We start from the raw sequence: 13,877 nt of genomic DNA on the forward strand, positions 1-13,877 counted from the left end.
GGGTCACACGTCGGAAGCCTAGCTTATCCTCTCGAAGGAAATCATAGCCAATATCCTCATCAGTGTGCCTCTTGATGAAAGCAAGATCAACTATCTCTCCTCGTCGTAAGCCCACCTCCAGCTTGGCAATGACCTTACTATGAATCTCTTTCACCTTCCATTGAAGCACCCCTCCTCCCTCAAGATCCTGGCCTTGTAGCTTCTCCAATAAGCGCAGATTGACATTCACATAGATTAACTTCTCTAGTTGGCATGTGCTCAACCTGTTAAAGAGGGTTTGACATTTGTGAGATTTTAGAAATAAATATCTGCACGACTGAAGTACAAATTCACAATGCATTTGAATTTACCAATGCATATATATGAGATTGGAAAAAAAAATTACATGTTTTATTTCTTGGTATGAATATTTGCACAGATGCTCCAAATACGTTTACCAATGATCAAAGTTACACACATAGCAATAAATTATAAGTCATAAGCTAGAAAGAGAGCTTATCGATATATTTTCTTTGACTCAAAGACTCGATCAAGTTAACAATGTGGATTGTTTTATGAAACCAATCCTCTCTCTCCTTCCATATATGGGTGAGATCACTAACTCTACAAGTTGCATGAAAAATCTCATTAGTAGTTTTCATTAGCAGTTTACAAAATGAATGTATAAATTAACATTTACTATTTACCTCTCCATAGACAAAGCACATTGGGATGACATGGCCTTATAAAGCTTGTGCATATAATAATAAAGTAAGCTCATGGTACATCTCTCATGATCAAAGAGCTGCAAGATAAAATAGAGAGGTGTAATGGCTTCTTTGATAGCCTTGGTCTCATCCCAAAACCCATTACTCAAGATGTAAGTTGTTATTTCTTGTGCTTTGAGTGTTCGACTCCCACTCCATGCATTCAACTCCTCACTATATATGAGTTGACAAAGAGAATCTTTTGTTTGCACCATCCTAAACACATAAATAAAAAAATAAGACTCAAAACACTTAGAAAGTTGAAAATTTTGTTTTATGTTATTTTAATGTGCATGTTGATGACAGATGCATCATGCAAGATAATTATAATTTATAATGAAAATCATAAATGATTACTTACTGATGAAGCACAAGAAATAAGTAGCTGAAACGCGTCTTTACTGGCTTCACAAGGTCATAGTAGCAAACACTTTGAATAGAGCCAAAGCTAAGGACTTGCGAGTGATGAAATTGATTATGCACAGGGCTTTCTCCAAGGTTGGCTCTACCCAAGGAAGTGTTGCCATATCCTCCATCATGAGATTGAGTGAGTGTGAGATGCATGGAGTCCACACAATAGTGGGATAGTCTCTCTCAACATACTCACCCATCTTGGCACAATTTGAGCCATTATCTGTTATGACTTGGATCACATGTTGTGTCCCAACTTTATCTATGGCTCTCTTGATATGGGAGTAAATTCACTCCCTAGTAAGGCTTAAGCCAAGGGCTGAAGGATCCATCACATCCAACAATGTAGTACCGCCATAACATGAAACGAAGATATTCATCATGTGTCGGCGTCTTTGCGAGTGTTAAGATGCAATAATTGTCATTAGTAACTACTAATTGCTAGTTATCAAGTTCGTGTATTTAAAAATTAAGAACAGAAAAAGCAACATGTATGATGTATTATGTAAATTATTAGAAAAAAACATTGAGTAAGTACAATTTTCAACTTACTCTATCACTCCATCCATCAGATACAATGGTATAGCTATATCGATGCCAACATGACTTTAATCTAGTTAGCTTGTTTTGAATGTAAGTCACTTGAGTATCTAAGTGAATGTCCTTAGAGACTTCGAGCTAATTGGATGTAAGCCAATAGCTTTTGTTGTAGCTGCGGCAATCAATGCATTGTAGAACTTGATATAAGCCAGTACTCGAGCAATGTTGAATGCAAGGTTGCATTGATAGAAGAATCTATCATCCGACCAAGAGAGGCAAGCTCACCTCTCATGTTCTCCATCTTCGTGATGTGCTCCTTCATAGGGAAGGAATCATCAGGACTGAGCATCTACAGCTTCTTCTCAAGGAAAATCTTGTGGGCAAACGTCTTGTGTTGATACAGAGATGCAAGCTTCTTTCACACTTTTGCCATAGCCTTCTGTGAAAGATGAATAGAAGGGGGATGTTTGCGAATGGGAACTCTCGCCAACTACAATTGTAATAATCACGTCTCCACTCAGAAGAGTGTTTGGAAAGAAGCTTTTTCTTTGAGTCATCAAAGCTCATGAACTGTTAAGACATCAATCTTGCAATCGCCCAGAAATCTAGGTTAATCAATGAAACAACTGTCGCTTGCCACCAGCAAGTTGTTGCTTGCACACAAAGCTGTCGCCTACTACAATAGAGAGTTGTCGGCTATGCCTAGAAAGCTGTCGCTTGCACCAAGAAGAGGTCACTTGGAAAACAAAAATTTGTATTTTCAGTGAAATGTAGAAATAGATGCCGCTCGATGTCAGAATGCTATTGCATGGGTCTTGGAGATTGTTGCTTGGCTGTCAGGAAGGTCAGTGGCAATGGACCACGTGTATAGGCTGTAAATGTAGGGTGAAAATTTGTGTTTGAAAAATCTACACTACTTCTCCGTGATGAACACTTGCTCTTCTACCAGAAATCTCCAGACTATGTCCTCACTTGGGTGATGATATCATGTGAGTGCACAATGAAGAGAAACATGAACACACACACACACACACACACACACACACACACACACACACAGATATATATATATATATATATATATATATATATATATATATATATATATATATATAGAGAGAGAGAGAGAGAGAGAGAGAGAGAGAGTATTTACGAAAAAAAAAGAGAGAGAGAGAGTAGAAGATGAAGAAAGAATACTGCACTGACTAAAGAAAAATGTTGATACAATGAAGGTGGATTGATCAGTCCCTGTATGCAGCCTAAAGCAGTAGTAAGGGCACCGGATTAGGCTAATGAGGATGGCAGTACCAAGCACAAAGAGTCAATAGGGAGTTTAATCTATATGACTATCATAAGATCATACTTGAGCTATGCTATTGCACTTGTGAATCAGTTTATGTAGGTATCTAGGAAGCGCCATTGGGATGCAGTCACATGCATATTGAGGTATGTGAAGTCCACCTTGCATTATGGACTTTTCTATGAGGCAGGTAAGGATGTACAGGTGGTTGGGTATACTAATGCAGATTGGATTGATAGCATGCCTCGTAGAAGATCTCCCAATGGATTCATGTTTTCTCTTGGTAGTGCAACGACTCTATACTTAACCTCTATACTCAATAAAGCAATCGTGGGTTGCTTTTTGCTGCTCCGAGTAATCGCAACCCACGATTGCTTTATTGAGTATAGAGGTTAAGTATAGAGTCGTTGCTATTGTAACATGCAAGGTGGTATGGCTGCAAAAGTTATTGGTGCTTTGGATGTGTAGGGAGATGGTTTAATTGTCTTTCATTGTGACAATATGAGCAGTATACTGCTAGCTAGGAACCTAGTGTTCTATACTAGGATAAAACACATTGCACTTAGTGAGAGAGAAGGTACTTGTAGGAGAGACTGACTTGGTATATGTCAACATACAGGATCAAATAGCTGACATTTTTACAAAGGCATTGGGTGCAAAGAAGCTTGAAGGATTTCAAAGCTTACTTAGAGTTGTAGAGATGTAATTGAGCTTGAGGGGGAGTGTTGAGATGGCAAGCTCAACATATGTGGACATTAACGATGGACCACTTGGTTAGATGGGTCCGCACAACTACACTTAGCATGTTGGTGGTGGCACAGTCCATCTTCATCTCACTTTGTGTACGTATTCCACTTTCGTTGTGCACTCTCACATTCCCTTTTAAAACATAGCAATATGTAATTTGCAATGGAAGAGAACCACAAACACAGTGTCGTGGCACTATACGGACACAGTGTGAAAAAACTTGGAGTGTATCATCATTCGGTTTTTTTATGAATCTAGAGAGTCAACATTATCTTAGTCATTAGTGCTAGTATCCATAGTATAATTAGTTTCAAAATACAGGATTTTTGGACAAGTTTAGCCTATTTTTAATATTTTGGATATTATTTCTTGTAAATATCCTAAAAATGTATAGAAAATTTCTAGAATAGAGTGATATGCAAAAAGCAAGTGGTTTTTCAACCAATTTTGGAAGATCTCATGCAAAAAGAAGGGCTTCCGAAATCGCGCAGTGCGCGATCATAGTTTACAAGCAGCAAAGAGTACTCCAAACTGGGAGGAGTGATTTGGGAGAATTCTGATCAGGTGTCTTGGAGTTTTATCCCCCTTTCAGAGCCAACAGAACCATAAGATTTGCGGACTGAGCAGCAGAGAAGTTAATGTTTTGTGCGTGTTTTGGGTCTACCAGGGAGCTCCAGGAGATCTAATGCTTGGAGATTGCTTTTGAGTAGTCCCAGACAAGGATTTAGTTCATCTTCTCAGGTTCTATCAATACATAGTGCTTTGATTCATTGAGCTTTGTCTTTATCTTATGTACTTCTTGTCTATTTTTTTTCTTTTCTTCTACCTCATATTCTCTACTCTCTATTCCTCGGTGGATACAACCTTTCGACTAAAACCCTCCAATATTGGTAAACCTAACATGAAAGGTTGTTAGAAGAAAATACAAGATGGGAGAATCTTCAAGCACGATTTCTAGTGATGTTTTGCAGCAGTTAGTGTAGAATATAAACATGCTTATGCAAGTATAACAACAACAACAGGTGATGCAGGCTTATGCTTAAACAGAAACTGTTGTGATAAATGCTTTGCCAGTAATAGAGCGTGAGATGAAGTTGTTTAATGGCAGGAATGTATCTGCATATTTACGTACCTATGCTCAAAAGATAGAGTTCTTTGGGGTGGCTTAACTTGCATGGAGCTAGTATTTTGTATGAGTCATTGTGCATGAATTGAAAGTGCGAATTACTGAATTGTACATGTAGGATGCTTATTGGGTGGCTTTCAAAAAGACACTCAGGGAAGAATTTTACATTGAAGACACTAGTTTGATTACCCGCAAGACTTTCCAGGAGTGGGTTCTACAATCCAATAAGGGTTTTGTGGCTGCAAAGTTATTAAGAGAATTTGAAAGTCGGTTTGAGTAGTAAGTTCTTGCAGAATAACAGGCTCTTGCAAGACAGAAAATTGAATTGTTTCTACAAGCAACAGATCCTGAGCTTCAAGAGAAGCTTGATGATTTGTTAGAGGATTAGCATGTATCTAGCTTGCCCATTGTTACTGGCAAAACAGTTGATGTATCCAGTAAGCCACTTACTTCTGTGGCTAACCCTATGGCTGCACCTGCTGTTCCCACTGTTAGAGAAAATGTAATTAGATGAATTGGTTAAAGGCATGCGGATCTTCAGTTGAAGGTTGCAAACTTGGATGAAAAAAGATAAGAGAAAAGGGGACAGGAAGCGGCCCCTAAACGAGGGAAAAGATATATGTGGTGTGATAGTTTATAGCACGAAAGGAAGGATTGTACTGCTTATCAGGAGGCCTTGGCACGACAGCTCATCTTTTGGAAAGATGGTAAGATCCATGCACAAGAAATGGGATTGTTTCTTGCTTTGAATTTTGAAAAGGGAGGTATGCAAAAGTTGTTGGAAAACTTGGCTATCCGAAATGCTTATGCGGTTGTATATGCTTCTACTTTTGGTCTACAGTTGGATAGAATGCTTGGCCAAGTGATGGTTGGTTTGAAGGTTGTAATATGGACACATGCTTTGCATGCAGTTAAAAAGAGAAAAGTTACTGATAGTGAAATGTCTCATGCAGGGCAAGAAATTTGTGAGATAACTAGTTGGAAATCACTGATAGATGCATATTCAGTGGATGCATACTTAGCAAAAGCGTAAAACACAGATATACGTGTGGAAGAGAAATAGAAGAGAGATGAAGATAATGCAGGGATATCTAAGAGAGTGACAAGAAGTGTGGATTTGCCTAAAGTTGCAAATCAGTTACCTCCCAAGCATGTTATGGAAGAGGCTGGGCAGAAGCAAAAACACGATAGCAAGCAAGAGGGTAAACAACTGGGATACAAGTTGCAGTTTGATATTGAGATAGCCATGGATACCTTGGAAGATTATATAGTGGAAGAGTCACCCATTGCATTTGTAGATTTTCTTAATGCATCTGAAGAGGTTTACGAAGCTCATGTTTTACTTGATGCAGGGACTTAGAAAGAGATTGGTGAAGTGTTGGATGCATATGATTTGCAAGATATGCCTTTAGAGGATGTTAGATGTAATGCTTCAAAAATGGAGAATGTTTTAGATGCTTTGTTAAAGGCCTTGATAGGCAATTCTAAGATGCTTCAAGATATGAATTGCTTCACTATTTTTTGTGATAGTGAGAATGTGTTGGATGCAAGTGAGGCTCAGTTTATGTTTAACGTGGTATACAATTGTCAGTATAAGCAGATTTCCATGTTTTGGACTCTAAAAGAGCAAGCATGTTGCTATGTATTTGTTGATGGGTGCATTGATAGCATGTATATGGAGATTCAATGATCTCTAGTATATGATGCACACCCAAGGCCTTATGACCCTAGAGGGGGCTCTAGGTGTGGCTCAAGAGTTATGTAGATACGGAGTATTTTGACCTATGATCTAGGGAGATGCCTTCTTATGTGCATGATAAGCAACAAGTTGATGGTGTGGGTGTTTGACCCAGGTGGTGCATCGGTAGCACATACCGGAGGATGTGTAGGTTCAGAGGGGATGGATGTCGTGCCACTACGCAGACACTGTGTGAAAAAACCAGGAGTGTATCATCATTTGGCTTTCTTGTGAATCTAGAGAGTCAGTGTCATCTTAGTCATTAGTGCTAGTGTCCATAGTATGGTTAGTTTCAAAATATGGGATTTTTGGGCAAGTTTAGTCTATTTTGGATATTATTTATTGTAAATATCCTAAAAAGATATAAAAATTTTCCAGAATAGAATGACATGCAAAAAGCAAGTGGTTTTTCAATCAATTTTGGAAGATCTCATGCAAAAAGAAGAGCTTCCGAAATTGTGCGGCGCGCGATCGTAGTTTACAGGTAGCAAACAACACTCCGAACTGGGAGAAGGAGTGATCTGGGAGAATTCTGATCAGGGGTCCTCGGTTTTTACCCCCCTTTCGGAGCCAACGGAACCATTCGATTTGCGGACAGAGCAGTAGAGAAGTTAATGTTTGGTGCGCGTTTTTGGTAGCACGGAGCTCCACGAGATCTAATGCTTGGAGATTGCTTCCGATTAGTCCTAGATAAGGATTTTGTTCATCTTCTCAGGTTCTATCAATACATAGTGCTTTGATTCATTGAGCTTTGTCTTTATCTTGTGTACCTCTTGTCTATTATTTTTCTTCTCTTCTATCTCCTATTCTTTACTTCCTCTCTCTAATCCCCGGTGGATATGACCTTTCGACTAAAACTCCTTCGATAATGGAGAGAGAGAGAGAGAGAGAATTCTGCACTGACTAAAGAAAAAGGCTAAATACAAAGAGTGGAGTGATCAATCCTTGGATGTAGTGCAAGGTGTTAGTGAGGGCACTAGATCAGCTTGAATAATGATGACAAAAACATCATCAAAGATGACAGAGATAAAGATGGAGCGTGCAGCCAGCAGTCCTTGTCGGAGACGGAGAAGAACATAGCAATTTGAATGTGTATGTACCTGTTGAAAGAATGAATGAATCTGCCCCCACCCAGCCCATGGTTGTATATAGCCAAAAATGGCCAAATCTGGTCGATTGCTCCAACAGCCACTAAAAATTGCTGGTTGATTGGCAAAAAATGCTGGCCGACAACTGAAAAATGCTGACATGGTAGAAACATGGCTGATCGCAGCCATCTGGAGTAGACTAGGGCCGATGCACAATGTGAACATTCCTAGACCGATTGAGAGAAGAAATGCAGACTCTAGAATGAGCTGCCTCCTTTGTCAAAGCACATGATAGACATTTAGAACTCCTAATGTCCCTATCTAACTCAAACCGAGGTTCACAAGCAGGAGATGATAGTGCATGACAAACATGACTGCTAACACCTTTAACCCCCAACATGCGTCCTCCTGATCGTTATGAGTCTACTATTCATTATGTCATGGTGATAGATTTTGATGAGCCTCTTACTTATGCAGAGGCTATGCACAGAGGTGACAATTCCTCTTGGAAAAGGGCTATGCAGTTTAAGTTTGACTCATTGCAAAAAAACCATACTTGGGATTTGGTTTCCTTGCTAAATGGTAAGCATGCATTGCCATGCAAGTGGATGTATAAGCTGAAGAGCACCCTTGGTCGCCCTAAGCTAGCATTATATTAAGGATCCTTTGCCAATTGAGCAAAGATATCAATAGCTGTTCTCAAATGATCTTTAAATTGCACATTGTATTATTCATCTTCTTGCTGGTCATCGGCAGCCAAAGGCTTAGAAGGACCCACATCTCGGTCTATACCAACATTTTGAGGTTGCTGCCAGTGCTGAATGCCTTGTCCAAGATCATGCAATGTGTTTTCTTCTTCATTTTGTGAATTGTCAGACTAAGAGACATCATCATTGCTTGATCTCATCTCATTGCAAGAAGACATTCTTATTGTAATGCTCAGTTGATTACAATTTTAGCACTAAAGCAATGCTTTTGACTTCCATTCAGGTGCCATGGCCCCACCAAATCAAGGGAAGTGATGGTATCCTGGCAATGAAGCCATAAAACGTGCTCTCCTTGGAGAAGACCCCCTCTCAAACTCCTTGGTGTGGTACTACCACCATTGAACGGGACTGAGGTTGGTTTGGTAGATAGAGCATTGTCCTTCAAATCAAGATTGTAATGCCTCAACAAAACCTCCATTGAAGGAGTAGCTTGAGAAAGCATGAGAGGATGTGAAGATGGGAGTGGTTTGAGCCATCGTGAATCAACACATAATATATAGTGTATTCAAGAAGCAATCCACAATAGCCTCAGGTAACTCTTTAGAAGAGCACCGACTCTAATATCATGTGGAGATATAGCAGGGTTGCAAAAGAAAACATTGAATGTACGACCATGATTGAAACATAGAGAACTCAAATGCAAAATGCAAACACAAATAGGGAAGAAAGATAACTTTGAAGTGGATGAACGAATTTTGTAAGTGAAGGAAAGAGTGTACAAGATGCTTAAGGGAAAATCTGCCAAATAGCTGATGGCTCTTATGGGAGCAGATTGAGGGAGGTGTCGATGTGTGATGTCCACTGAAGATGGATCCCGAGTGTTGTAACCATTGTTGGAGGTAGATGAGGGTGAAAGTGGAAGGGCAATAGGCTGAAAACCAAAACGCAATAGTCCTTGGGCTACAACTGGTAAACGTAGCAATGTAATGCTTGAAGGAGTGCATAGCCTTTCACACGTAGTAGTAGGAGGTCGGGTGATAGTTGAAGAAGGTGAATCTAATGTAGAGTGAGCTTGCACTGTAGTAAACGCAAGCTGTATGATGCTTGAGAAGAGGCCGAACAGTAGGGTAGTGGACAGGGGGCCACGGGCTGATGATGACATGGCAGTAGTTGTGATGGACTAGATAGCCACTAGAGGCATAGCTGATGGTAGATGAGGGTGAAAGTGGAAGGGCAATAGGTTGAAAACCAAAACGCAGTAGTCCTTGGGCTACAACTGGTAAACGTAGCAATGTAATGCTTGAAGGAGTGCATAGCCTTTCACACGCAGTAGTAGGAGGTCGGGTGATAGTTGAAGAAGGTGAATCTAATGTAGAGTGAGCTTGCACTGTAGTAAACGCAAGCTGTATGATGCTTGAGAAGAGGCCGAACAGTAGGGCAGTAGCAGTGGATAGGGGGCCACGGGCTGATGATGACATGGCAGTAGTTGTGATGGATTGGATAGCCACTAGAGGCATAGCTGATGGTAGAAACCTGCAAGACAAGGGATGAGATTGAATGGTGACAGCTTATCTATATATAGATGAGTGGATCCTCCTCCAAGACCTCGCACCTTTAATGAAACTTTGGGTAATTTACATGTTTTGGGGCTGTTTTAAAGAGCGTCCTACATGTAAACCCTAATTTGGGAGGCTCCAAACTTTCTATAAATAAACAGCCTACCCTCCCATTTAGCCAATCTCATTTTGTAGGTTGCAAGCGCTATAGCTTCCTTGCCCACACCCCATTCGTAGAGGACATCTCAACCAAGGCTGCCCGGCATTGTCTCCATCCATCTGACACCTATTTCCAGCCCTCCAACGTTGCTTACACCCCCTGGTTGCTGCCACCTGCTATCGCCATCTTCCCTAGAGGCTGCATTTCAGCTAGGCAGCCTGCGTTTGCTGCAACTGCTGTCGTACAGACTGCTACTTCGGTGTTTGGTGCTGAATGCTGCCGCCTGCCCTTTTTGGATCATTGAAAGGCTGCATTTTGACGAGTTTTCTGCCCCCAGGCAGTCCATCTGCAGGCTGTGTTTTGCAGTTTTCTCTCTCCTCATTGCTTCGTTTGACTCCGGCATGTACTGCTGTGTTTGCTGTTGCTAGATGTCTGGGAGGCTGCTTTGCTGTGTTTCAGGATCTGTAAAGAGTACGACACACTCTTCAGATCTTTACCTTTGCCTTGGTCCTCCAAACACGAGAGTTCAATGTACAATATTCCTTCATTGCATAGTGTGTTTGTTGCATGAGCATTGTATTATACAGATTCATTCATTATGGTCTTCAATTTGTTCATTGTCTTTGAGTTACCCTAACCCTAATTGTGCTTTGTTTAGTTTATGCTTTGTCATATGCTTGTATTTGTGTTACTTTGTTAGGGTATTTCTTTACAAAAGGGAGAATTGAACCCAAGTTAGTGGGTTAATTAAAACAAGTGGCTTACCCCTCGGGTAGCCACTTGATTACAAAGAGAAAGAGAGTGCGTGCGTGTGCATGTAATGTGTATTTTTAATGTGCCAGAATGAAATGAAAGTGCAAAATCTTGAAAGTGGGTGTTCACTCACAGAAAAAACCCTCCATGCAAGAGGGTATGAAGTTACATGTGATAGGGTGCATACAAATTAGAATAATTTAGATCAGTACAATGTACATAACACAAACTTTTGGTGGGCTTCAAACTTTGAGAAATTTTATCACAGCCAGTCTTTGAATTTTTGAAAAAAATCTGCTATGGAGTATGGATACTTTACAAAAGGAAAGATGAAAATGTACTGGAGCCTTCTCTGGGGATTGAGACATCATAAGATGGTTATAGCTTACTGTCCAACAGACAAGGGAGTATCTAAGAGAGTCTGGATATATTCAGATGAGGGAGTATATAGAGTGTCCAGATACGTTGCCCATCCTGGTTCTACCTATCATAGGCATAATATGGCTGCTAGCTGTAGGAGGGTTTCCTTTTTTGCAAAAACTTGATCATCATTAATCTGTTTTCACTTCAGTTTGTTATCTGTCAGTGATTTATTGGTGTTAAAGTTTGTTTGCAACACTACCCCATTAGTAGAGTAAAATGAAATGTGTGCATTGATGTTCCAGCATCTCTCTTCCAGATGTTGACATTGGCATGATGCTTTTGATCGGGGGTACTAGGTTATAAATATCTTGTAGTTGCACGCTGACTCGATGTCATTGTATACTAGAGGCATCTGAGCTGTGGAATCCATGCCCATTTGCATGACAGTGCATGTACTGAAACTTACACAAGTTTTGTACATGCTAATTGTGCGTTCTTAGAATTGTTTCTAGCCCGCTGTTGTTTATGGAAAAAATGCTTTTTGACATGGTAATCTAATCGTAAGTATAAAGAGGTGATGCCCCTTGTGTAAAGGTGGTGGTCCAAAGATACTGTTGCTGTTGTGACTGGAAGCAATAAGGGCATTGGCTTTGAGATAGTGAAGCAGCTTGCTAAGGAGGGCCTTACCGCAGTTTTAACAGCACGTGATGAGCAAAAAGGCTTGGCAGCCATGGAAAAACTCCATAATGAAGGGTTGATTGTTATGTTCCATCCTCTTGATGTCTTAAGCACGGACTCCATTTCCCAGTTTGCAACTTGGCTGAAACAGCAGTATGGTGGTTTCGACATTCTGGTACATAACTAGCTTTATATCCTTTATATTTGTGGTTCTAGCAAGCTGTCTACACCATAAGGTTTGTGCTGAGAGGCTGTTCATCTTACTGGCACGAAAAGTTTAACAATGCAGCAATTATGGATGATGAACCAAGCTATGGATCAGCTTTCAAAGTACTGGAGACGAATTATCAAGCTGTAAAAGCTGTGACAAGAGAGTTATTGCCATTGTTGAGGTCTTCACCTGCAGGAGCCCGAATCATCAACATTAGCTCAGAACTGGGCCAACTTAGGGTAATGTTTGTCTCCTGACAAAGATGGAATACTTACATCCCAATTGCTTAGCAACTGATTTCTTGTTTCATTTACACATCTATACATCACAGCATGATGTCATTGATACAACTTCAGTGCGATTCCATTATAAACTTTCTCATCTCCAACACTTTATGATGACAGAGGCTGAAAAATGTTGCATTAAGAGAAGAGTTGGGGAATCTGAGTAATCTAACAGAAGAAAGAGTAGACAAGTTTGTGGAAGAGTACCTCGAAGATGTCAAAGTACAAAGACTGGAATGCTGGCCCTACAGAGCATACAGTGTCTCGAAAATGGCTCTCAATGCATACACAAGAGTGCTTGCCAGGTCCCTGCAAGATAAACCAATTGGGCAACACATTTATGTAAATAGTGTCACTCCAGGCTTTTGCAAGACAGACATGACTCGACATTCAGGCATTCTTACTGCCAAGCAAGGTGCAGAAACCCCTGTTTGGTTGGCACTCTTGCCATCTGGAGGGCCATCGGGACAATTCTTTCAGCAGAAAAATGTTATTAGCTTTTGATTTTACCTCAGCCCTGACAAGCTAGGTGAACAGAGGGTTGCTTTTGCTGGATCCAGGCTGGTGGTGTTCCATTAATGCCTACAGGTGCAGTTTTAACGAGAGTTGTGCATTAGCTTGTCATTTGTAGACTTGCCCTGCCTTTGGGTTGGACAGAGCATTTGGTTGAAACAAATTCATAAGTTTGTCACCTTTTCTCTTCTATTCAGCTTCCTTTAAGGACTCATGCCCCTGACACCAACATGCTTTGATTAGAAAGTCCTTCCTACTTTTAAGAGGGTTGTCTATTTGAAAATAATCCATTATTAGACAACCGTACAATTAGTGCTTATTAATTACTTGCTTGTTTAACATTTGTGCATATGTTTGCACTCTCTTTACTTACATATGGAAGAGACTGGGCAGCATACAAGAGCTCTATATGTAATGCATAGAAAGCCTCCATTCAGTGCATTACTGCTCATTGAACCTTGGATCTCTTTACTGTTGCAGAGAGGCCTTTACAGTACCGTTGGAATTGCTTGGGCAGGCAGCAAACAATGATTATTGTGGTTAGCCATGATAATAATTAGGGATTTATACATAGGAGAAATGATCCATTGTTTGAGGTAGCCAAACATGAGTTGTGTAGATCATCAGTAGTTAAAGCCTGGGTTGCAAACATTCCCATGCATGATCATGATAGGCATTGACAACGGTCAAGAAACGTGTGAAGTAGTAAGGACCCTATTGTCTAGGGAAGTGGTGAGAGAATTATTTAGAGTAGGTCAAGAGTCAAGGACTTAGTCCTCTCTAATTAGTTCGGCGAGAGAATTATTTAGAGTAGGTCAAGAGTCAAGACACATGTGAAGTAGGAAGGATTTTATTATTTGTAAAACTGGTGAGAGACGTAATTAGAGAGGACTAAGTCCCTACACTAGTTGAAAATTGTTGTGGGTTCTTACTTGTGCAAATCTTTGTCCTTGCCA

General features: G+C 40.4%; 1 protein-coding gene across 1 annotated transcript in view; it reads left to right on the plus strand.

Annotated features, from left to right (window-relative positions):
- The window catches only part of LOC148040998 (NAD(P)-binding Rossmann-fold superfamily protein), a 60,095-nt gene extending 46,798 nt beyond the window's left edge, over positions 1–13,297 (plus strand). Inside the window, exons 2-4 of the mRNA XM_087687363.1 lie at positions 11,830–12,088; positions 12,190–12,363; positions 12,529–13,297. Coding sequence (XP_087543489.1) covers positions 11,830–12,088; positions 12,190–12,363; positions 12,529–12,912 — 817 coding nt within the window. The 3' untranslated portion in view covers positions 12,913–13,297. The remainder of the gene's footprint in view (positions 1–11,829; positions 12,089–12,189; positions 12,364–12,528) is intronic.
- Positions 13,298–13,877: the final 580 nt, after the last annotated feature.

Source organism: Lygodium microphyllum, chromosome 1 (genome assembly GCF_053477565.2).
Source record: "Lygodium microphyllum isolate KBCC chromosome 1, Lygodium_microphyllum_v1.1.10, whole genome shotgun sequence".
Classification (NCBI taxonomy): domain Eukaryota; kingdom Viridiplantae; phylum Streptophyta; class Polypodiopsida; order Schizaeales; family Lygodiaceae; genus Lygodium; species Lygodium microphyllum.